The sequence below is a fragment of the Hoplias malabaricus genome, chromosome 14 (genome assembly GCF_029633855.1).
Source record: "Hoplias malabaricus isolate fHopMal1 chromosome 14, fHopMal1.hap1, whole genome shotgun sequence".
Lineage (NCBI taxonomy): Eukaryota > Metazoa > Chordata > Actinopteri > Characiformes > Erythrinidae > Hoplias > Hoplias malabaricus.
The window spans coordinates 35031849-35056795 of NC_089813.1; the positions used below are offsets into that span (position 1 = coordinate 35031849).

The following is a 24947-nucleotide window of genomic DNA, read 5'->3' on the forward strand; positions in this document are numbered from 1 at the left end:
TAAAACCCTATGTCATCAGATCTGAAGTACAAGAAAATTAGTAGATATTTTTTCATTAGGAAATAATTATTATATATCAGAGACCTTAGTTATCTCCTACAGATTCTGCTGTGTATGAGAAGGAATCTCCTGTACATGTGCCATGAGGCCAAACAAAACAAGTCACTTTTTCAGCTGAAGTCATTATTGCAGCTATTCAGAACATCATGATGGACAGTTTTTAACTCGAAGATAAAGTTTGTGGTGGCACAAACTTGTAAAGCTTGAAAAACACAAGCTCACAATATGGAATTTCATTTTTTCAGACTGTGGGGTAGAGGAGTGTTTGAGTAGTTTGGGAATAATAGCTTCCTCTCAGATTGAAAGTACATTTTAAATGTTAGTAGATGCTAAAGAAACAAATATCAAGTAGCTATAACAAATGTAACAGTTATCTGAAGTGTGCAACAAAAAGCCATCAAACTTGAAAAGTGACAGGACAGATCTGATAAATGATCAATGGCACAGGTTCATGTTAAATGAACGTTATCTGGCACCTTTATCTGACAGCCTTTCATAAAAGGGGTGTTTAGTGAGTTGAGACGTGTCTTAGTGTTAATCGAACAAGGCTTCTGAGACCTAGAGGTGTGTATGAGTGTGTTAGTGTGTGTGTGTGTGTGTGTGTGTGTGTATGTGGACCACCAGAGTGCAAACGATCGTACTCTCTGTTTACTGACATGGGTCCCTGCTGCTGCCAAGCAGTGGGCAAACACTCTGCTTAGCACCGTGTCACGAGTTAGTGGTGACAGGATTCCTGTCAGGATAACAATGGTGGAGGTTTAGTGTGGGAGCCACATGGGGCGGCAGTTTTGATGGATTTCAGTGATGCGTGGGGACCGGAGGATTGTGGTGGAGAAGTAATAAGGGGGAAGATATTGTAAAGATAATAACTCAACACTTAAAAGAATTTTCAGTATATGTACACATTATGTCCAATGCTACTTATCAGGTAGAGACCTAAGTATTTGCCTATGGAGCAGAGGCATTGAGTTCTCTGCAGTAATGGAGCATCATTCCATACATTTGGGATGATTTACAGTGGGTGCGTGTGTGGTGCCCTGTGATGGACTAACGCCCAGTGATTCTCTGTAGTGATTATCCAGACCCACCGAGACCCTGGTCAGGATTAAGCTGTTACAGTAAATGAACGATTGAATGAATGAATAATAATAGCCACTTTGTTATGTTAAAGAGAAGTGATTAACCGGCTGTTGAAAGGTGATGTATTAAATATATAGCAAGATCTGTCAAACCATATCAAAAAACAGAACTGGCTTGCATATTCTGAGTTACATTTTCAAACAATGGGAGCCCAGTTCAGTTGTACAAAAAATCGAACAGTGCTCTAAATCCACAAAAACAGACTAGGTGATGTTTAATGTGACTGTTAGCTGATAACCGTCTGCTGCTATGGGTGTTGCTTACAGATGTCTTAAAGGGGCAGGGGTGACATGGCAGTCCACAGGCTAATCCATTCAGCCACTGTATTAACGGAGCAGTAGCGCGAAGGCGGTTAGTCCTCACAGCAGTGCTAATGACAGACTTTAGGGATGAGAGAAAAATATCTTCTAAAAAACTGACCGAAAATGTCTCTGTGTTCCCTGTGTAGGAAAACCCATACCTGTGCAGTGATGAATGTGACGCCTCCTCACCGGACCTGGCCCACCCTCCACAGCTCATGCAGGACCGGGAACGCAGCGGCCTCATCACCTATTGGCAGACGGTAACATGGAGCCGCTACCCGGAGCCACTGCAGGCCAACATCACCCTGTCGTGGAACAAGAGCCTGGAGGTGACTGACGACATCGAGATCACCTTTGAGTATGGCCGGCCCACCATGATGGTGCTGGAGAAGTCACTGGACAAAGGTCGGAGCTGGCAGCCGTATCAGTACTACGCAGGTGACTGCATGGACGCCTTCGAAATGCCGGCCAAGAGAGTGGAGGACCTCTCTGCAGCCAACGTTACCCGGGTCATCTGCACTGAGCAGTACTCCCGCTGGGTGGGCTCCAAGAACGAGAAGATTATGCGCTTTGAAGTTCGCCACCGCTTTGCCATCTTTGCAGGGCCTAAGCTGCTGAACATGGACAATCTTTACACACGGATGGAGAGTATGAAAGGCTTGCGAGACTTCTTCACCTTCACCGATCTGAGGCTGCGACTCATGAGACCTGCTCTTGGAGGAACCTATGTCCAGAGGGACAACCTGCTCAAGTACTTTTATGCCATCTCCAACATAGAGGTGACAGCCAGGTAAGATCTCAATATGTAGAATATTGCTTGGAAATGTGGTGGAATCAGCTGCTAAAGAACTGAATCAAGATTAATACAGCCAAGAGTCGGTTCTGTAACACTGGGCTCAGTGTCAAGGCTGTAACTGTTAATAGGCCTTTCGCAGTTATTACATAATCACCTGATCACAATTACTTAAAGGCAGTGTCAACGATTCTGGGGAAATTTGGTTCTCTCTGGTTTGTTTACGTTTAGAATCTTTGTCCTGTTTGTACATGGCTAAAGTTTAAAATTGACTGTTTGAATTACCACAGAAAGTCACTTTCACTTTGTTTACTCTCATGCAGTTAGCACTTTCCCAAATGTGGCATCAGTTACACGTTAAGTGATGACAAAAATAAGTCAATATTATCCACCTATGGAGCAGAAGTAGGGCAGTATCCTCATCTCGGTTCATGCTGTTGAACATTTTGGAGGTCTCTTTTGCCTAAACATCTACAAATACGTTTTCCCTAATACCACACCGAGACCGGAGCTTCGTAAACACTGCAGGGCGTGCCCCCCTAGGTGGGGCGAAAGAATTGCAGGGAAAGCAGATTGAAAAATATTGATTTTCTTATTTCCACAAAGAAATTTCATAACGCTGCTTTATTTTATTTATTTATTGTAAAGAGTCGACATTAGTGTCAGGTGAGAATTGTAAAATCATAGAGCTGGGCTGCTTATGGGCAACTGGATGAGGAGATACACCTTTAAATAACATATAATAAAAGTCCTGAACAAATGGGATGCAAAAGCTTGCTTACTTGGTATGAGGGCTGGGGTGGGAAGGTTAAAAAAAAAAAAAAGGAGGGGGGCCTATCAGGAAAAAAAATTTTGAATACCTCTGATCTAAGATGTACGGAGGCCCTGAAGGGACATGGTGAAAATTATTTTTCAGGGAACAGTCTCATGAGCACCTCTTAGTAAGTCGTGAGCACCATGTGATTCTCTGTCTGGCAACATGGCAGGGAAGGAGAGGGTTTGCTGTATCTCCACCATCAGGGACGAAGACCTATTTAACTGTTTGAAGTCACGTCGCATTATAGAAACATATATTCAATGACTTAAAGATGACAAGTTGTGTGTGAGTTATATTGGGAGAGTACAGATCATCAGGCTAAATATTTAGCGGCTTGTGGCATCCGAATGCCACAGCTTTATTTTCTAACATGGAATAACCTTTATGTCTCAATATTTGACACCTAGCTGAAAGAATCCCTCTACAAACTCACCAATATCCATTTGAGCTACAGAATACCTACACCACAGAAATAGCAGGCATTCTAGAAACAGAAAGACATACTAAGTGGTGCTCACGAGATTTTTCCCTAAAAAGAAATTTTCACCTTTGTCCCTTCAGGGGCTCCATAAAGATGATAGAAGATACCTTTTTTTTTTTGCAGGACCCACATTATAATTTTAAGTTTTAGCTTTATTTTGGGAGTCAAGAAACGATGCCTTCTTTCAAAAGCACTTTTGAGTTAGTTGTGAGAGCAGTGGGCCGTAAACCAGTTGGATTGACTTTGGTATTGCATTTGTTGCCTCTGATTGAGACATTTTTTTTAAAGCTTTGGATATAACAATATTTCTCTGCAAAAAAATGACAGGGTGCTCTTATGGGAAGCTGTTCCATCACAGACAACTAATTTCTCCGTTGTTCTGGATATAACTGTCGGCAAATATACCCATGATAAAAATGTGTGCGACGAGGGCATCGATGCACAGCTCAAACCTCCGGTAATACAACCCTGCAATCAATAGTTATTCTAGTATGTCAAACAGGAAATTGTTTTAAGGGCGACAGGCAGAGGGCTGGGTTAAGTAGACAAATGGACTCAGAGAGAGGCTCATCAAAGCCCTGACTGATGCAGCCTGCTTCCGTAATCACCAGGCCCGGGGATTGGAAATGCTAAGCTAATACATGGCTGGAGATTGTTCCTGGATATTTTATTTATCCCACAGTATTGGGAAGTGTTTTAGCGAGTGCTGAATAATGAAAATGCCTTGGCCTCCCCCGATTGGCTGGACACTGAGGGCCGCGCTAAATGTACTCTGCGGAGCATGGGACGGACGAGGGGGTGGTGCACTGCTAACGCTGTAATCAAATCAGTGAAGAGCCGACAATGCTTTCTCTGTCACGCCTAATTTCCTCTTGTCATCGAGCGTGCAGTTATAATGACTTGTAATTACACTAAATAGGCTACACCAACAAGGGCCAAGCACGGCTAATTGAGTAAGATGTAGTGTTAGTTGTTTAAAAGGGGGTTGGGGCTGCTGTTAATTTCCTTCTGTGGTTTGTGTCTTGTTTCCAGGATTAGATGATATGTATTCTTTGTTTTTCTTTTCTCTTTTTTTTTTGTCCAGTTATCCAAATCGCCACTTTTGGTGGAGTGTGTCTATAAATAGGACCTGACTACGAAATGAAACTATGATCCCTTTCTTCTCCCTCTCCCTTTTTTCTGCTGCTTTGATGACATTTATGAGCAGTATACTTGAGCAGCCACTTTCAGGGGTAAAGGGAAACTTTGACAAAGCCTCATGTGCTACAGCTCTGCACGTCAACCAGCACAACGAAGAGCCATCACTACCTCCGCATACAGCTTCGGCTTTAGATCACCGCTTTTCCCTTCACTGTGCGAGAGAAAGAGAAAGAAAGAAAGAAAGTGCTTGGGTTTCGTGTCTCTCTCTCTTTCACCCCCCCAGCACTCACCCTGCGCTGCAGCCTGACATGTGATCCAGGCTTTAGAGACTCCACTCCCAAACAGGAGTCCCACTAGATCAGGCCCGATTTGGAAATACTGGAATAGCAAGGGGAGATCTTCCCTCTTCCTCAATCAGGCAAATATCCCAAAGACATCGAGCGAACCTTAATTAAACCTGGTAGGAAATAAATAAAGAAAGCCCAGTTCCCTGGGATTATGTTGATTTATGCAAAGGCATCAGCTCATCAGCTGCATCTCTCCTTCACCATCTTCAGTGGAGTATGTACAAGGAGAGTGAACAGGTAATTGAATACTAGCACTGGAAGTATTTAAATGGTTTAGATTACAACATCTGTAGTGTTTGGGGTCCTGAATTAGATCATCGCATTGGGTCACAATATACGGGTGACCGGGTGAGAGTATGACGCCCTGTAATAGACTTTTCAATGTTTTCACTGAACAACAATTCCGTGTATATTTTGTAAATAGACATTTTTTTTAAATAATTCGAGACATGCAACGCACTCCAGAAAGTTGGGACAAAATTATGTTTATCACATTACTATCTTTTAATTATTTGGGATCTGTTGATACAATTTTTCTACCTTTTTATATTCACATTTTTATAGTTTAATGCTTCAAAACTGTGTGAAATTTATTTACATTTCTTATTTTAACCCTGGGACGGCACGGTGGCGCAGCAGGTAGTGTCGCAGTCACACAGCTCCAGGGACCTGGAGGTTGTGGGTTCGATTCCTGCTCCGGGTGACTGTCTGTGAGGAGTTGGTGTGTTCTCCCTGTGTCTTCGTGGGTTTCCTCTGGGTGACTGTCTGTGAGGAGTTGGTGTGTTCTCCCTGTGTCTTCGTGGGTTTCCTCCGGGTGACTGTCTGTGAGGAGTTGGTGTGTTCTCTCTGTGTCTTCGTGGGTTTCCTCTGGGTGACTGTCTGTGAGGAGTTGGTGTGTTCTCTCTGTGTCTTCGTGGGTTTCCTCCGGGTGCTCTGGTTTCCTCCCACAGTCCAAAAACACACGTTGGTAGGTGGATTGGCGACTCAAATGTGTCCGTAGGTGTGAATGTGTGAGTGTGTGTGTTGCCCTGTGAAGGACTGGCGCCCCCTCCAGGGTGTATTCCTGCCTTACGCCCAATGATTCCAGGTAGGCTCTGTACACACCGCGACCGTGAACTGGATAAGTGCTTACAGGTAATGGATGGATGGATGGATTTTAACCCTGTCCCAACTTTATTGGAGTCTGTTGCAGGCATCAGATTCTAAATGTGTCTTTCAAAACTCAGTCAAGTTAATTAGTGAAAACATCCTTTCTGTTTACGTTTGTGAGTTAAATAAATTTGAGTACACTTTTAAAACTGTACACAAACACTACTTCACTGCAGGCATAAGATACTCAAAACATCATGTGCTGTTTCAGGACAGGTTTGTTACAGGATTGGATCGAATTCATTATTTTACCCCCAAAGTCTGACCCAGCATTTCCTACTGATTTTGGTCCCATAACAATACCTGGTACAGGAGAGGGGCCAACTCGGGTAGAGGTAAAACAGCCCAAAATAAATAATGCTTTTTTTCATCTCTGTAATTAGTCAAATATCCACACATTAACTTTTACAGATACTCAAATATCAAAATTAGTCAGTGTTAATTTTTCTAGAATCTACAGTCTGTATGTCTCACTGTGTCTGTCTCTGTGGTGTATGAGTGCAGTATTGAGATCAGCAGTGTTAGTTGCTGATGTTGAAAGGCCTCTCTGGAGCCGATAATGCTGTTCTGTCGATATGCTCAGAAGCCGATAGACCGCGGCAGAGCGAGGTGGAGCTGAGGAGAGTGTGAACGGAAGCCTTTCCTGTCGGGCTGATGTCCTTGAGCTCTCACTGGCGAACACACAGAAGTCATGCTGATGAGGGGGAGGCCAGAGGGCTGCTGAGAGTGGGGTTAGTGTAGTGCTGTGTGTGTGTTTGTGTACCTGAACGTATGTGGAATCCATTCACGTCCAGTCTTGCATCTTTAATTGTATTTATTTATTAAATCTGACTTCAGTTTTAGTAGTAAACTCGATCGTAATGTCTACTCAAGGAAATCATTCATTCTGTTATTTTTAAGATGAAATATTACACTTCTTTTTAGAGAAACTTATCAAGTCAAAAATATTCACAGTGGTATTGATAGGAACCAGATATTTTTAGAGTTTAACGTGTTGAAAGTAACCTGATAAGATGCTTCAAAACAGAACTGGGAACCTATTCTGCCCGTGAGAGTCTTCTGACAGTCTCTGTGCTGTCTACGAATCTCAAACACATGCACCAGGTTTTCCTTTAGGGTTTTTATTAACAGGTCATGTCCAGATTACCAGTTTATATGACATTATAGCTGACAACAAATGTGTAACGCTCTCTCTCTCTGGCTTATGGCCAGGTGTGTGCTCTCAGAGCTGAACAAAAAGAACTTCATTAGGTTTGTAAAGCTTAGTTTTAGACATGTAACGATGAATCTCTGCTTCGTATTCATCTGCATCTCCTTTTTTGTTCCACCTTAAATGCTCCATCAGTTCCCTGTGGTGCTGTGTTACTCCTGCAGAATTAAAGGTGGAAAGGAAAATTCAGATAAGTTCAGTCTCACATTGTTGTGTGGGGCTTAAAAATATGAAATGTAGGATATGAATATGTTTAAATGTTTTTTTTATTACCAGTTTAAACTTTGTGTGGTGACTTTGCTAAGGTTACTAAACTGTGGAAGCCCCCCCCCCCCACTCTCTATGATCAGAATTTAAATTGGCCGCTCATGCTAGCGGATGACTCACAGAACACTGATCGTCCCAGTGTCGGAGGTTCTGATGTAGATAGTGTCCGTGCAGTCTGCTCTGGCCTCGTCAGACTGGACAGATGGATTGTTTGGAAGGATCCATTGTGTCTGAGATCTGGACAGAGCCATTATCCTCTCTGACCCCTCAGTCACTTCCTCCTTCCGAGTGATTTTAGAAATGTCAGACTGTCAGCGCGTGGATCAGGTGTTGGGCAGAGGCTGCGGCAGCACGGACGGATCCACTCTGTTCTAATTTGCCTTGTGCTGAGTGCAGGAGTGGTTTAGACCTCACTGTGAGATGAGATGAGGAGGAGAAAGGAGGCAGGGAAATGTGTTGGTAAATGCATTCTTGGACAAAGTGGACAGTCTGATTATGTTTTTCAGATGGAAAAGGGCCATTTGCTGTAACTTTTCTTCAGTGATTTTCTCTTTAAACTCAGCTGCAGTGTGATGTAAAGGAACGCTAGGTAAGATTAGTATTTCTGCTCCTGGGTTCCCCTTAGAGTTCATTCATTCATTCATTCATTCATTATCTATAACTGCTTATCCAGTTCAGGGTCGCCCCTTAGAGTTGCAGGGTGTAATTAAACTTTACAGCACTGTCCTGAAATCAATGTGAGGTGAAATCCTACCCTCCTCTAAAAGTTACATTGTGCAGTTTCTGCAGTGCTGAGCCCAGAGTAGCATTGACAGGGGCCCTGTTCTTTCTATTACAACTCAGTGGAACGTAACCATGATTTTAAAGCTGTAATTGTAGGTAAAAATAAATACCTAGTGTTCCTTTAACTGTGAAGGCTGTACTGTAAAATCAAATCTCTCTTTACCAGAAAGAAAATACCTGCTACAGTTATCCAATATTCGAAACATCAAGCAGTGTGACAATGTCAGTTTCTCAACAGCAAAAACATAAAGAATGGTCTTGTGTCGTACAGAAGAACGTTCTTGAGAAGTCAGCTCGCAAGAATGAACTCATGACACCGCTGTGAATGATGGAGCTTCAGGTTGCTCTTGCTGGCGAGTCACGAACTGATGCATTCTTATTATTTGGGGCAGCTGAAGAACACCAGTCAGGTACTTTAACAGTTCTTGTGTCTGTGTTCTTGAACGTCAGGATGGGACGTGGGCAGAAAAGGATGAAATCAAGCAAGAACACAGGACGTCAGAGCACACAAGAACACGTTTGAGAACGAAAAAGAGCCAATATTTCCCATGTTTTTGTGTTGACAGTTTGCTTTCGGAATGATTGCGGAAACTTACAATTTAGGTTTTGTTAAAGATGGACATAATCAGTGCAGTTCGTTCTTCGTTGCTGATTCAATTGGTCATTATAATATTCATTAATTCATGTATTCATTCATTCATTTTTACTGCTTAACCAGGAGACCCCACGAAATCACTGGGCGCAATGCAGGAACACACCCTGGAGGGGGCGCCAGTCCTTCGCAGGGCAACACACACTCACACATTCACTCACCAGGTTTCCCGCAGTGCTTGACAACATCGTCCACCCCTACCCCCACCCCCACAATTCATTTCGTGCAATTTGTTCAGTTTCTTATCAAGGCTTCTGATGTGATTGCGCGTGGCTTTCTATGTCCATTGACCCGTGATTAATCAGTCCACTGTAGAAAACACTTACGCAATAATACACGAGAGGGAGAGCTGCGACCAAGTGCCCGAGATCAGTACACCAGTGCCAATATCTCACATCATAGCACGGACCTCGTGTATTATTGCGATTATACCGCAGTTCGATATCACCGTTTGTTATTAGTTTTTAAGATAAGAAGACCGTGAATGTGTTTGTTTGTTTATCAACCTTTCGCAAGGAAAAATAGTTCCATTCCATCACACTTTTTGCACTTTTGAACGAACTCTGAATCTTTAACTTGTGCGATGTTAAACCTGTCGAAATCAGGACAGAAGCAGAGATAAACTCATCAAGTCAGTAAAATCTCATGGTTTAACCATTGTTTACAGCGGATTTAGATCGTAGTGACATCATACGCTAAAGGATGACAAGTTCTCTCCTTGTTTAAGTTTAAGTTATGCCCTCCACTCGAGTTAAACACAGAAACCACATAGACATAGCAATTTACTGGTTTTGTTATAGTATTTATCTCCAGACCCATGGGGAGAACACACCAAACTCCTGTTGTTTTAATATTGATATTTTTACTCAGAAATTGTGACTGTTCTAAATGTAGTGAAGGAAAACTGTGAAACAGACAGACGTACAGAAATGCACTGTTTTCACTTTATCAGTTCATTGTGAGGATCTTTCATTGTGTGTGTGTGTGTGTGTGTGTGTGTGTGTGTGTTCTCCTCAGCTCAGGGAGTGCAGGGGGAATTTCCTCTCTTTTCTCTGTGCATTGAAGGATGTAAGAGCCTACACCACGGCATGATATTATTCTTAAATGAGAGAATTCCTGGAGGCTGTACTAAGTGATCATCTGATGCACTGCAGCTTCTTTCTCTCCTTCTCTCTCTCTCTCTCTTTCTCTCTCTACCTCTCCTCTCCATTGGTCTATTTCCTGTCTTTATCTTTCTTTCTCTATTTTCTTCTTTCTTCTCCTCTCATAGGTTTTTCATTCCTTCTTTTATTCTCACTTCACTCATTCTACCTCTCAGTTCACTCTTTTTCATTCTCCTTCTGTCTCATGTATCTCAATGTCCATCTCTCTCTCTCTTTCTCTTTCTTCATTCATTTTTCTGTTGTTTCATTGTCTTTCTGTCTCTCATTTTTTCTCTATTTGTTTCTCTCTCTCGCTCTCTCTCTCTCTCTCTCTCTCTCTCTCTCTCTCTCTCTCTCTCCCTCCCTATCTCTCATGTATTAACCCTCCTCCATCTGTCTCGTGCTGTGTTCTCTGAGTTGTGTGTGAAACTGGGCGGCAGACGTTAAGCTGTCTCAGCAGCAGTAAGTGGATTAGTGGAAGACTGAGTGAACTGAGGGAGGAGAGCAGTGTGGAGGATTCTAGTGCATTTCTTTACTATACAGCTGGCTCCACACACACACACACACACACACACACACACACACACACACACACACCTGCTACCCTAGAGCTGCACTCACCAGCTCAGTGTCCCCAACTCTATTACACCCACTCACGTATTTTATAAATATGATTTAAATGTAATTGTCATATATCTACAATAATAAATACAAGAAGAGAATACATTCCAATATCCACAATCCATTCATTGATCCATTAATGTAAGAAGATGAAAGATCTTAAAAAATGAAGACAAGAATTTAGCCTCAGTTTTGCAAGTAAAGAGCAGCTGCTGTTGGAGTTATGAGGGATAATGTACTGTATTCTAGTGTGTACATCATTTCCAGTCTCTCACTTTACTTACGTTTGGCAATACACAGTTGATGTAATATTATTTATTCATGTGGAGGCTATGTTCACATTTTAATGAAGTGAAATGTAATACAGTGTGATTTCGAGTGCAGGGTGCTGTGAATTTCTCTGGTGTTCGGCAGGACTGGGGTCAGAGTTGGTGTTCTTAAAGGATTTCAGGCGAGTGATCTAGGATCCCTTTTCAAGGCTTATATTAGCTTTACAGGGATAGGATCTGATCTGAGATCAGCGTGTCTCCTTTGTAGCTGATATGTATTGAACATCATGTTTTACTGAGTGACCCAAGATAGCTCCCTGAATGTGTGTGTTATGTGGGAATTTCAAATACTGAAACAGCTGCATTCATAAGAAAGTTTTATAAATAAATAATTACTATATACTAAGCCTTGAAGACTGCAGCTCTGGTCTTGTTCAATCAACATTTCTAATGGGAGTTTCTAATTTTATCACTGGATTTATTTGTTCTCCAAAAAAACACTAGGCAAGGTTTGGGCTCCTGGAGCTCTCCTGAAATCAGTGGAGAGGGGTGTGTGTGGAGAGTTGGTTTCCTACCCTCCTGTAAAAGTTACATAATGCAGTTTCTATAAAGCTATAATTTTAGGTAAAAATATTACACAGTGTTCTGTAAGGATGTGACCAAAAAGTTTAGTTTTTTTTATAGAACAATGCCAACACAAGAATACAAGTCATTCATTCATTATCTGTAAGCTCTTATCCAGTTCAGGGTCGCGGTGGGTCCAGAGCATTCCTGGAATCATTGGGCGCAAGGCGGGAATACACCCTGGAGCGGGCGCCAGTCCTTCACAGGGCAACACAGACATTAACTCACACACTCACACCTACGGACACTTTTTTTTGAGTCGCCAATCCACCTACCAACGTGTGTTTTTGGACTGTGGGAGGAAACCGGAGCACCCGGAGGAAACCCATGCAGACACAGAGAGAACACACCAACTCCTCACAGACAGTCACCCGGAGCGGGAATCGAACCCACAACCTCCAGGCCCCTGGAGCTGTGTGACTGGGACACTACCTGCTGCGCCACCGTGCCGCCAGAATACAAGTCATGCATTCTATAATTTTAAAAACTGTCAGTATTAAGTGAAGGATATTCTTGATAAGTGAAACCTGTTGATCAAGCTCCTAGGGCCCAAACAGTGGGGTTTACCAAAGCTTTGCTGCTGGCTTTGCTCCACATCCTCGGCAAAGTGATGAACCAGGGAAATAGCAATAAATCAGACCCGGGAGAGGGAGCTGGAAGACAGCTTGAGTCTCACAGACTATGGGGCTTTAAGCACATGACTCTTCTCTAAGTCACTCTGCTCTCAGTGTGAAACACCCTGCAGGTATAAAGGGCTGAAGAGAGTTGAGGAGGGAAAGGAGATGACGCAAGAGTTTGGTTTGTAGGTTGAGCCCAGGGACCGTTTAGTTTCATTTTCATTCAGGTTTGTAACAGTGAACGGCCAGAACACCAATCCACAGAGGCTTCCAGTGTCCTCCTTCACAGGGTTGAAATTTGGTTCTGGTAGTTTTATGTATGCTGCATTAATAATTATTCATTACAATAATTTAAACTATGGTTATTTGCAAGAGAAATGTTGGTCCTCATTCACACAGTATCACATCACTCACATTCGTTTACTCACACAGTAAACGCAGCTTTGAAAGACGCTGACCACAGAAAAGGCTGGGGGAAGACATGCTGCACTTCTTGGCACGTCAGACATCCTCATGTGTGAATGCGAGGGCCGCTGCTTCTGCTCCGGTTTGTTCCCCCGCGTGGCGTCGGGTGGTGGTCGAGAGCAGGGATGCGTGAAGGGGAGCGAGGGGAAAGCACACAGCTGGCTTTAGCGGACCAGAAAGCTCCCTCCCCCCCTCGGGCTGTCCCCAAGGCCTTTCACACTCAGAGCCTCCAGAACTACAACGGCTATAACACCTACCCATTCAGTTCACACTCGCGGCCCTGGGAGGGCCCACACTGTACTCTGCACTGTTTTTTAAAAAAGGAACATGCTGCCGAATATGCGATTTCTGACACTACGTGATTAAAATATCGTCTTTGAAAACGAACATAAGTGTGGAATAAACAACTTTAAGGTGTGTTATATTTAAGTATATGATATAGTACAGCTCCACAAGTCACAGGTCTATTATTGTAATGTCAACAGATAAAACCCCATTTAAAATGCAGTCAACCCCAGGTTATTTTTCCCCCTTTGAGCATCTGTAAAAGCTCACAGAGCCGCTCTTTGCTGTCTGTGCAGATGAAGTAAATCCAGGAGTGGAGTTTTGGATATGAACAGTGATCGTGTAGTAAAAATGGAACAAAAATATAAAGAAACAATCAATACTTCTTATTGATTTTGTGGCTGTTATTGTGTCTCAGCTCTACTTTCAACACCAAACATGCTTTGGCTACACACCTCCCAGCAACTGCTATTAGAAACCAGTGATGTAGTCAAACACTACCTTCAGGCTTTTATTCATTAATCAATATAATGACTCTTCTTAAGGTGGGAGGGACTGTATTTATTTAATTACTAGGAAGAAAACTGCTGCAGTGCCTTATCTCTGACCTAAATCCCACACTCACTGTATGCTCACCTCCCAGTTGTCTCCCACTGTAGAAATGCTGCATCCTGTTCTGGTGGATGTAGGTTTGCTGCTGTCAGTCCTTCTCAGCTTCAGATCTTTAGAGGGGGGTGGAGGGGGTTAGCATTAGAAAGTTTGAGTACACTGGTCAACACAGCACTGTTGTATTCATATAATCATCCTCTCTCAGTCCAGGTTGAAGTCACCTGATCAAGAATGACACCTGGCAAGAGCCTGCAGGTCACTCACTAGCAACAAATTCTGTGTATCCAAGATCCCTTAAATCAGAGTAAAGTTTTTGCAGATAATCAGATTTCTCTTGTAGATCTCTCTTGTGAGAACCGTATGAGTTTTCTTTTTATATTGAGCAGCAAAACAAAAATGAGCATGATATATGAGATGTAGTGCAGTGGCTTGCAGTAGTATAGTTTCACAAATGATCTTACTACCTTAGTAGCTGGGTTAGAAATTTATTTATTTAGGACTTATTTATGAGCACTACTTTGTGTGATGTCTCTGAATTTTTCTCAAGCTTGTTTTTCTGCTTGTGCCCCTTGTAATCCCTTTACCTCACAAGCACCCGTGAAAGGTAGGCGATCCTATGCACAGTGTGTGGTTTGCATATATTGTGCCAGATGTACAGGTGGCCCAGAGTAGCCCTGGCCATTCAGGGGAGATGAAGACATTCAAAATGTTTTTTTTTCATGCATTTCTTATATCACATATGATTGATTTTTGTGCACTGGGCTTTGAGCACCGCTGCCACCTTTTTGGTTGGAAGCGTTCTCTAACTGCTGATCTTTGAAAAGATTCAGTATGTGTTTATTTTTGATGTCTTTCATTGAAGAAGCATTGGTTACTGGGGGTCAGCGGCTGCACAGGTGGCAGAACGTGTACGCCGGGGCACAGAATTCGATGATGTGTGGTCACCATCGCTTGGAAAGAGAATAACCACTCGCTTGAAGTTGGACTTGCATATGCCATAGCGTGCCAGCTAAAATTTTCAATATTTCTACTGCTTTTTTATTTATTATTAAAAAATGAAAAGGTATTAACTATGAATGCCAAAGGTGACCTATTTACAGCTTGTGTCTGGCAGCGTGCAGAGATTTTGCAGGGTTTCTTTTTTTTTTTTTTGCCACTTTTGTGTGCCTGCGTGTGTGTGTTTGTGAGGGCCTTGTAATTTTTGCTTTTGTCTGCAATTGCTTGAGCATGATGTAATACTTGGCCTACTTTTAGAAGCAGGCTTTGGTGCTGGTGGTACAGTTGTTCAAAGGGGGGAGTAGAGAGGGAAGTGTATTATGGATGGAAGGGTCCAGGGCAGAGCAGCACTTAGGCTGGCCCCTGGGGAGCGGTGTGAGCTCGCTGCTAAAAAGCTCTGCACCATCAGGGCTGACCATCACAACACAAGTCCTTGGCCTCAGTTACTCTCCCACTAAGGTTACATAGGAGACGGCTCTCAACGTGGCGTCAGCGATGGCACTCTCAACATGCTCATTACAACCGCATACAATGAGATGCATAATTCAATAACATGGAGTAAGTGTGGAGACAAGTGTTCAGGATTCTCTCTTTCTCTGTAGTGTCCGATATAGTCTCTAACAAACGTATACCTCGCCAGGACTTGAGGGTCATAGACTGTATGTCGCCAGTGTTTGTAGATGCCTCATGGTTTGTTCCAAAATCAAGGGTATTTATTGCTTATTATTTAATTGTTTATTAATGACTTAAACACAGTAGTAGCTTCTAATTGAATAGTTCTATCATTCCAATGCAATGGTGTATGGAGTTTAGAAAACACCCGTGTAGATGACACTTTGCATTAAGTATTGTGAGTCCGAGACTTTACCCAGACTTTATCCTCCTAGCACCTTGTAGAATCTTCGGGTAAAATCAAAAACAGTGAGCGCATGTGTGAATAGAGCCGCTAATGTTCCGGAGGATCGCAGTGTGTCTAATGCGCATGCTGCACTGGTGCTGCCCCATGCCTAAAGCATGTGGAGCATTTCCTGTTGCGAGGACACCAAAAATTTCCCCTCAAGAGCAAAAAGGTGTAAAAAGGACCATGCTGGAACTGATTCTCTGGAATTTCCCCTGAGTTCATGTGAAAATGGCCTAAATTATAGTTCAGAAAATGTATGAAAATGAACACAGTGGAATAAAGTTTATGGAAAAAACACATACACATTCACACATGAACTGTAAATCCCACTTTTACCACCGCATAAACACGGACTGAATGGATGTGTATGTGCATGCACAAACACACAGGCACGTCTGCGCGCATGCAGACATATGCAAAACTAATCAAATTCATCCACACACCAAACACCTCAACACGCATTAATGCATGTATGCACAAGCCCAGGCGTGCGTGCCTTCATTCTTAAAGCTCCACTTGTGCCCTCAGTCCTCAGTCGCTCTGTGAGAGCGTTACAGTTGAAATTGAATTAATTCATTTAGCTCAGCCAGGAGATGTTTGATAGGCACCTTGTTTTTTTCATAGCAAGCAAAAGCAGAAGCGTGTTTTACAGCACATTTCATCAGTGAGATAAGATAAGATATCACTTCATTGATCCAGACGGAAATTGCAGCACAAGAGCAGACATACATTCATCAGAATAAGAGTGTAGGGGGGTCACAGAAGTAATTTAAAGCATAAAAGTGCAGGAGCAAGATATGTCATTATACACAGATCAGCCATAACGTTATGACCACCTCCTTAATTCTACGCTCACTGTCAGTTCTGTCAGCAGGTATAATTTGGGTGGTGGGTCATTCTCAGAGCTGCAGCTACATTAACGTGGTGGTGGTCTATTAGTGGATCAGACACAGCAGTGATATTGGAGTTTTTAAACACTGTTTCCACCCACTGTCCACTATGGTAGACACACCAACCACATTGGTCCACCTTGTAAGTGTAAAGTCAGAGACGGTAGCTCATCTATTGCTGCACATTTTATGTTGGTAGACCTTCATCAGTGGACACTGAATGCTTTTGTCTGGATACTTTTGTTTGGTGGGATATTCTCAGTCCAGCAGCGACACTGGGGGGTTAAAACCTGCAGCAGCATTTCTGTGTCTGATCCACACACCACCACGTCAGTGTCAGTGCAGCTCTGTGGGAGGGTGGGTTCCATCCTGGTGGACCACTACCCTGCACACTTGAATCCTTTGCTTGCAACACACCTGCTGCCACAAATGAGCTAATTAACCACGTCTTCTGAAGTTGACGTGAGTGTGATGGAGCGAGGAGAAGCTACAACCTGCAGGGCGGTGGCCCACCAGGACGAGTATTGAGAACCACTGCTCTGGGGTGTGCCATGATTTTCTTTTGATTTTAGCTGCAAAAAAGAAAATAGTGTTTTTTTATATGGAGTGAGTTTATCCTCAACAGTTTGTATTTACTTTTCCTTTTGTGAAGCTAAAATCAAAAGAAAATCACGTCGCACTCGGCTGAGTACTGCGATCACCGCGTCTCTTGGTAACAATTGACTGTAATCTGAAACTGATATAATAATAATAATTAACGATCAGCACTGGGCTGTGGCTACATTTCCTTCAGGACCAATAAAGTATCTATTTATCTGTCTGTCTAACAATGCAGCTGTTTTCTTTAGTGAAACTCTCCAGTACCTCTGGGATGAGTTGGACTGGCGTTTTGGATCCAGAACTAAGCATCCCTTTACAGAACTTGATGTCACTAATGTTGTTGTGGAGGAATGCATTCAGATCCTCACAGAAATTTTCCAGCATCTTGGATAAAGCCTCCTCAGCAAAGTCGAATCTGTTCCTGCAGCAAATGGAAACATTGCAATGGAACCATTGTCTGAACTGGTATCCATAAATTGTCCCCATGTAATATACAACATAAAAAGAGAATGAGAACATGGCTATTTGCCTATTATTAACAGTATGGTACATTGTCAGTTGGGCACATTTAGGGTTGGACAGTACAATGTCAGTATATACGCTCTCAGAAAAAAAGGTACAGTAGAGGTACACTAAAGGTACACACAGTTTAAATGTACATTTAAAAGTACAACAGTGCTTTAAAATATTGATGATTATTTTTAAAATTTAATTAATAGAACTGTGTAAAAAAAAAGTCCTGGAGATTAAATGGGGCGTATAAAATCAGCACAATTTTAAAGTCAACATTTAGAGTAAAGTACATTTATGTTCTCTCATTAAAGGTACCTATATGTTCCCTTAAGGGTACCACCACAGTTTTTCTGACATTGTAGCGCAATATAAAATTATTCAGTTAAAATGAAATGATTTCATGAGTTCAACACTCAATTAAAAATTTAGTATTCATTCATTCATTTATTCATTATCTGTAAGCGCTTATCCAGTTCAGGGTCGCGGTGGGTCCAGAGCCTACCTGGGCGCAATCATTGGGCGCAAGGCAGGAATACACCCTGGAGGGGGCGCCAGTCCTTCACAGGGCAACACACACACACACCTACAGACACTTTTGAGTCGTCAATCCATCTACCAATGTTTTTGGACTGTGGGAGGAAACCAGAGCACCCGGAGGAAACCCACGCAGACACAGGGAGAACACACCACACTCCTCACAGACAGTCACCCGGAGGAAACCCACGCAGACACAGGGAGAACACACCACACTCCTAACAGACAGTCACCCAGAGGAAACCCACGCAGACACAGGGAGAACACACCACACTCCTCACAGACAGTCACCCAGAGCAGGAAACGAACCCACAACCTCCAGATCCCTGGAGCTGTGTGACTGCGACACCTACCTGCTGCACCACCGTGCCGCCCCAAAATTGAGTATAAAAATATGAATATTTACAAAAACAAATTGTATTGCTTGATGGTGATGTCATATTTCTTGTTTGTTTTTTGGAAGTTGTTTAGTGGATTTTATACCTTTCATATCGATATCGAAATTATATCGCCCAAAATGAAGTAATATATCGTGATGTTAATTTTTGCCGTATTGACCAGCCCTAGGCTCATTGTGCAGCTCTGTTCAAAACAATACCACTGCACATGCACTGGCTTTTCAGTTATTAAACAAGGATGCCACTGGAGTGTATCACTGAATCAGCGGTGTTTGGGAAGCACTTTGTTAAATGTGAATGAGTGAGAGTGCACGTGTGAGTGAGTTAGTTACAATCAAGTTCCACGAGGGGGCTTTACTTCTGAAAAGAGATTAAAAAAGCCCCCCCCCCCCCCGCTCTCTCTCTCTGTTCAGAACGGGGTATGTCCAAGGCCCAGAACAAGAATAATGATGTACTTTGTGAATAATCTGTGTAATAGAATTAAGCCATGCTTTTTACCCACAGCTCTGCTATCAGCTCGTGTGATTAATGAGATTCATCCTGATGTCCCTGTGAAGATGTGCCACCCAGCTTTAGTCTGAATGCAGTTATTGCAATCAGCGATTCAGAGAGTCAGAATTACAAGCGTGCACTGAGCGCGTCTCTGAACCTCGAGAGTGTCGAGGTCTGAGCGGCAGATCCACCTTACGTTGTGATTCAACCACAATTTGAATTTCAAAGCCTGCGTAATGCATTACGATGTTTTCCAGGGTGAGAAAATTCGACACAGGAGACTGTCATAAGCCCTCCCCAATTATGCAAGATTTCTTGTTGGCACTCTGCTCGACACTGTGTGAATTTCAGCTGCCACTCCCTCTTTGAAAGGAGAGCGTAAATGACGTAATCCCGCTCGTGGAGGGAGATAAAACAACACGCTCCGACAACAAGACGTAGCATCGAGACATTTATGATTAAAAACAAGAAGCGGAGCACAGTGCAGTGGCACTTTGTACGTGTCCTCGTCTTTAATTCTAGTCTTTAATCACCCTCTGTTTACTTTGCTGCACCTCTGCTACTGTACACACTGACATAGCAGCTGAGGATGAAATATATTTTAATTATGTTGAAGCTGAAGAAAAGCCTGCGCCGGTTTCTGTTTTGGGACAAGTGCAACAAAGAGGAGGAGGGGTGGCGGGGGGGAATAAAAGCTTTCACTGAAAATGTGTGCCAACGCTTTCAAAGAGGTTATCAGACGGCAGGAAAAGCAGGAAAAACTCAGAAGCGTCCTCCCCCCAGCTTTCTGTCAGCGATGGGGATCTTTGAAATTCGATTAAGGGCGTCCGCCTCCCTGAAAGCCGGCACCGAGGGCGTAAATATCTCTGCTGCCCGGATCCACGCCCTGGGGGCCCGAATAAAAGAGGGTGTCCCGGGAAGGCAAACAGAATTTTTCATCAGAACGCTGTCCCTCATCAAACTTTCATCTGCCCATTTTTTATTGGGGCGGGACTATTTTTGGTGCAAGGCCATCTCAGTGGGAGATTCCTGCACACACACACACACACACATGGTGCATTAAATGCCATGCTCTGCCCACTTATAATACCAGCGCAAACTCCACAAACGACTTGGACATAAAGAGAATGTGTGGGTCCCGCTGTCACTGCCGAGAGACATGATCAAGGGCAAGAGAACGACGTAGGTGAAGAAGAAATGTGCGGGAACAAAGGAGAAAGAGGAGGAGAAGGATTAAAGAAGAAGGATGATAAGAAGAATGATGAAGGAGTAGAAAGAGGAGAGGTTGAGGGGAAGGTAAAGAAGAAAATAATAAGATAAAGAAGGAAAAGAAGAATGAAAACAGTGTAATAGGTCTATCCCAAATTGCCTGATAATCTAAGTTACCAAAAACATGAAGTGAGGAGGTTTAACCCAATAGCTCAGAGCTGTAGATGAGTTTCCATGAGGAGATTATACACAGCCGCCTTAAAATAAGGTGAAAAGTTAAGGCCATGATGTGCACAAATGAAAACTTAAACCCTACATTCAGCCACAAAGTAAAGTACAGTTCGAGTTATATCATTAATTTGATGTTCAAAGTGCAGGGAGGTGTTCTTTGGGACTTTCTGCCTGTGTGTGTCTATTATAGATTTCTGGATTTCATTTTTGCTGCTCCGAGACAAAAGTACAGAGCTTCAGACGGAGAGAATTTCTCTAGGTTTTTTTTTACCTCATGCTGTTGTGTTTTTTGAGGAAAGGTTAGTGATCTCATTAAGGGGGTGTTCACACTGTGTTTTTCTGAAGGCGGAAAAATGCAGTCGCACTGCATGATCTTTTTCTTTTCTCGGAGGTTCACACTGTGTTTTTGGAACACTGCTTTTGGCTGAGCGTCTCACTGTTGCTAAGCGACGGTAGTGTAACTGTTAGTCAGCTGTGCTAGCTAGATATGGTTATGATACGTTACGAGTGCTCTTTGAAGTCAGGTGGCGACGTTGGTTTCACGGGAATTTTCAAAGCCACGTGAATAGGCTGGAGTTGTTACGTTTACTCCGGTTTCCTCATAGTGGAGGGTAGAAGTGAACAGGAAGCAGTTCTATCAAGTGCACGAATATAATAAATATTTTAATCATTTAGTTCAACTTCATTTCATTTCTGCTTCATTTAAAGGGGATATATTCCTCTTATGTTCCATAATAATAACACACTTCCCTTTTTTTAATGCAGAAGCTCTCAGTTCAGCTTACTTTCTTCTCAGTTCTCATTTTTGCTTTTTTTAGTGTGTATTTTGCAGTTTATCCTCGTCTTTGCACTGTCACACAGGTGCAGCTCTGTGGTTGGAGATACTCAGAGGAGCAGGGGTGTAATTCTGAAGTCTCCTCACTTGATGTCAGAGGTGGAGCAACAGTGGAATAATGGGTTTCAAGTGGAAGTTTGTCAAGCTTTGAGGTGAAACTACAGAATTTAAGGACGGTGGGGAGATGAAGCATAACCACAAAACACTAATTCAAGTGGATTTTTAAAAGCAGAGCCAACCAAACCTTTTAAATGTGACAAACGACTGTCGATGAGAGTAATATCTCTTCTCCAACTAAACACAGAAGACAGAAGTCTTGGTTAGCATTCGGTTGTAGTCACAAGCCGTGACATCAGCGGGCCCTCGGGGCTCAGATGAAAATCACGGGATCCTAGCACCGATGAACGAGCTAATGCTGTGCCATCCAAGATTACGTCACTATGACAACAGAAGGTTTAACCCAAAGATTTGAAGCAAAAACGAAGACCTGATGCAGAGCTAAAATGCCATTCATGGCGCTTTAAATCCAATTCTTTGTTGCAGAGAGAACTGCGGTTTACCGACCGGTCGCGTCCTCCATCTTTCCTGTGTATCTGGGCACAGCAAAGAAAAATAGAAAAATAACCTCTGTCCTTAAACACTCCCCCACCAGCCCCTCCGCAGTGACAGTAATAGTGGTCCCGTATGCATGTGTGGATGCGTGCGTTTAAAGAGCAGCTTCGTTATAGTTGGAATATCACTGTTTACAGCAGTGATGATACTGGAGAATGTAGGAGTGGCTGAAGGTAAAGGAGTGTGAACTGTAATTAAGCCCAAAAAATTTAAAGATAATTAAAACCATTAAGTGTGTGTGTGTGTGTGTATGTGTGTGATAAGCAATGGTCTTACAGGGTCCTGCTGAGGACAGTAGCGCAGCAGGTGATGGAAGTGTGTTCAGGCAATTATTGTCAGAGCCCCACTGTGCTGCTCCTCTGGGGTCTCAAATGAATTATGAAGGGGGCCAGCATTAATACCCCCCCCCCTCACAACAGACACGCACACATACACATTCACATTCACTCAGACTTGTTACGATCTGAGCAGAAAATGTAGCCGCTCCCTTCTTTCTTTATCCCATTTCTTTCTTCTTTCTGTTTTCTTTCACTCTTTTTTTAATTCATTTTATTTAGTCTTTTTCTATTACCTTCCTTACTTCCTTAATTTTCATATTTTTCTTATTCTTTCTTTGTGTTTTCTTTGGTTCGTACTTCCTTTTTTATTCTGTTTTATTCCTTTTCTGTCCACTCCTTCCTTTGAATTTTATATTTAAATTTTTTTATCCTCCTTTCATTTTCCATCTTTTTCTTTTCCTTTTGTCTTTGTCTTTTCGGTTTCATTCATGTTTTTGCCTTTTTTTTTTTAAACTTTCTTTCTTTCTATAATGCATAGTTTGCTATAGACCTCCTCCTCCCCCTCCATCCCTCTCCTGCTCTTCTCAGTATGATACTGTAATCTCTCCTTATTGCCGGGTGTATTTCTCAGGAGAAGTGGCGGAGCTGCTGTGTTTTTACTTTCCGCTCTGTGGAGACGGTGAGAGCTCCACTCCTTTCCTTTTCTGCATCCTGTCTGAATAATTTACACCAGCTGCTGGAGCCAGAGCTTTCAAGGTCGCAGCAACTCCGAGCGAAACAGCCTGCAGTCCCGTACAGGAAAGGTCTCTGTCTCTCTTTCCCTCTCCCCCTGCACATGCGTGTCTTAAGAACCTTTCAACGGCAGACCCTGCCGGAGGAGGCCAGGTCCAGGCACCCCCCCCCCCCCTCGACCCACGCTTCATCTCCACTTTTGTGTGAGGAGCTCTTGTGGGAACTGGAAAGAAACAGCAGGGCCTTATTTTTTCTTTCCATTTCTTTCCTTTTTTTATTTTATTTTTTTTATGAACCAATCCCATGTGCAATAGGAAACAGGAAAAAATAAGAGACCACATCCAGCAACAAAAAAAGACAACAAAACTCTTTGTGGCTGCCTTTTCACATTGTGCTCTTCAATTCAGAGCTTAAGCTTTTTTAAGAAGCCACACTTTAACACTCTGTGATAATGGAGAATATGAAAAAATGGCACTTTCTTACTGGAGCGAAGTCTTTCAGCGGGGCGCTCCTGGAAGACTCAGAAGCAGGCAGCATTAGTTGGAGTGAAAGCTTTCATGGTCACACCGATGGATTAAGACGAGAAAGGAAAAGAAAATCTGCAGCCAATTAAGGCCTCTCAGCCTGAGCTGGACCCCGGGTGCTACTGTTCTTTACAAATCAATGTTCCCTGCCTTAACACCTTGTAAAGTGAATAAAATATTATGGCCCGGGAGCCATCACGTTCAGTTTGCACCGCCCTCATTCTTAAAGCCACAGTTTGGGTGAATAGTCAAATTTCAGCTTGGCTAGACGTAGCCGATTGGCCAGGAGTTGGCTCCTTTAGTTTTGCTAGAGGCTAATGTATCTTAATAATTAATCCATGTCTTTGCACCGCCTAAAACCTTTCAGCAAACTGCATTACAATATGATCACAAACCTACCTCTGTTGACTGTTGATATGGGATAGCTCAAACAGTCCCTGATGCTACATAAGCAAGTCTTTATGAGTTTACTCAACACATCAACAAAGTTTTGAGGAAGGTAGATGTCCACTCATATCCTGTAGGTGTCTTAAAGTAACTTTAGGACAATTTTGTTTTTTTCTACTAGGGCTCTTTCTAGTTGAATTCAGTTTTACAGCGCTGTACTGGAATTAATTGGAAGGAGGAGGATTTCTACCCTCCTCCAGAAGTTACATGGTGAAGTTTCTTTAGTTTCCACGATGACCAATCCACTTTCCAGGAAACTGTTCATCTAGGAATGCTCGGACCTGACACCCATAATGTGGTAGTGCATCATCTTGCTGGAAAAACTCAGGGAACGTGCCAGCTTCAGTGCATAAAGAGGGAAACGCATCATCATGTAGCAATTTCACATATCCAGTGGCCTTGAGGTTTCCATTGATGAAGAATGGCCCCACTATCTTTTGTACCCCATATAAAACACCATACCATCAAGATGTGCAGCACCTGAAACTACAGATACTGGAAGCCTGTGCTAGCATTTCTCCTGCGGTGTTACTATCAGTGTGTAAAGAGTGGGAGAAGAGGGTTGCATTGATAATCCAACACAATGGGCAGCACTTTGAAACCATTTTATAAGTGGTCAGAAACTTGTACATAACTCATGAAAGAATATAGTCACATTAAAACCAAGCACACCATTGTTTTTCTCGTGAAATTCCCAATAAGTTTGATGTGTCACATGACCCTCTTCCCAAGTTGGATCCAAAATGGCCGACTTCAAAATGGCCACCATGGTCACCACCCATCTTGTAAAGTTCTCCCCCTCCCATATACTAATGTTCCACAAACAGGAAGTTAATATCACCAACCATTCCCATTTTAATAAGGTGTATCCATATAAATGGCTCACCCTGTACTTCTGTTTCTATGTATTTGCAAAAATTGTACAGGCACTGGTGTCTGCCAGGCATATGTATCCTGTTCAGTAGGGGGCAGTGTCCAAAGC

At 42.8% G+C, this 24947-nt stretch overlaps 1 protein-coding gene across 1 annotated transcript in view; it reads left to right on the forward strand.

Annotated features, from left to right (window-relative positions):
• Positions 1-24947, forward strand: part of ntng2a (netrin g2a) — an 84324-nt gene that overhangs the window by 14414 nt on the left and 44963 nt on the right. Inside the window, exon 3 of the mRNA XM_066644616.1 lies at positions 1649-2292. Within this exon, the coding sequence (XP_066500713.1) occupies positions 1649-2292 (644 nt within the window). The remainder of the gene's footprint in view (positions 1-1648; positions 2293-24947) is intronic.